The 767-nt window shown below is 54.0% G+C and overlaps 1 protein-coding gene across 1 annotated transcript in view; it reads right to left on the bottom strand.

Moving 5' to 3' along the window:
- Positions 1 to 767, bottom strand: part of TTBK1 (tau tubulin kinase 1) — a gene marked incomplete at its 5' end in the record, with an annotated part of 63,890 nt that overhangs the window by 1,114 nt on the left and 62,009 nt on the right. Inside the window, one exon of the mRNA XM_010133259.1 lies at positions 508 to 767. Coding sequence (XP_010131561.1) covers positions 508 to 767 — 260 coding nt within the window. The remainder of the gene's footprint in view (positions 1 to 507) is intronic.

The raw sequence follows: 767 nt of genomic DNA, 5'->3' as shown, positions 1-767 counted from the left end.
TGTAGGGAATTCACACCTCATGGAGGTGGCTCACACTGCCACTGCCAAAGCCTGTGTGTGTGCACCTCCCTCTCCTCAGCTCTTCACATGCTGGCCATCTTCTGAGGCAATCACTACTGGCAACCTTGCAACCCTTGCAGCTCTAATTGCAACAGCCAGGCTAGGTCTCCCTGCAGAGTCATGACTGTGCTGAGCACGCTGCAAAACTGAGAGCTCAGCGGAGGCATCTGCTATTAGCAGGATCAGACCAAATGAAAGAGCTTGTGGTGGGAAGAAGGCCTCAAAGTCAGGGCAAGTGAAAAGGTGCTTGGCCCTTTGGCTAGACAGAGCCAAAGAAGACAGAGAGGTGAGAATTTCACACACCAGGGAGCTGAAATGACTGTAGGAAACAGGGATGGACCCTGCATTTGAGACAAGTGAAGGGTAAAGCAGCAGCCGGTGAGCAAAGCCCTGGCTGTGCCTCCTAACAAGTCCAGCATTTTGCATTGCTCATCATTTTGGTCTTACCTGTAGGCAACAGCTGCATCCTGGGGGGAGCTACACACTACCGACATTGCTACCGACACGGAGCTCTCAGATTTCGCTGCCTCTAGCCGTGTTTTCACTGGTGTGATGGGCCGAGGAATTCTGCTCTTTGTGCTTATGGGTCTCTCTTCTTTCCCCAGGAGGGCAGCCTTCTCCTTCCCCGCGTTCCTTGGGATGGAGTCATCAGAGTCATGGGTGTCCTCCTCCGAACCAGTGGCCGACAGGGTTTCTGAGGCCCGCCG

Source organism: Buceros rhinoceros, unplaced genomic scaffold, assembly GCF_000710305.1.
Source record: "Buceros rhinoceros silvestris isolate BGI_N320 unplaced genomic scaffold, ASM71030v1 scaffold8113, whole genome shotgun sequence".
NCBI classification, from domain to species: domain Eukaryota; kingdom Metazoa; phylum Chordata; class Aves; order Bucerotiformes; family Bucerotidae; genus Buceros; species Buceros rhinoceros.
The sequence above is the reverse complement of the archived record's forward strand: the minus strand, read 5'-3'. Positions and strand labels throughout refer to the sequence as shown.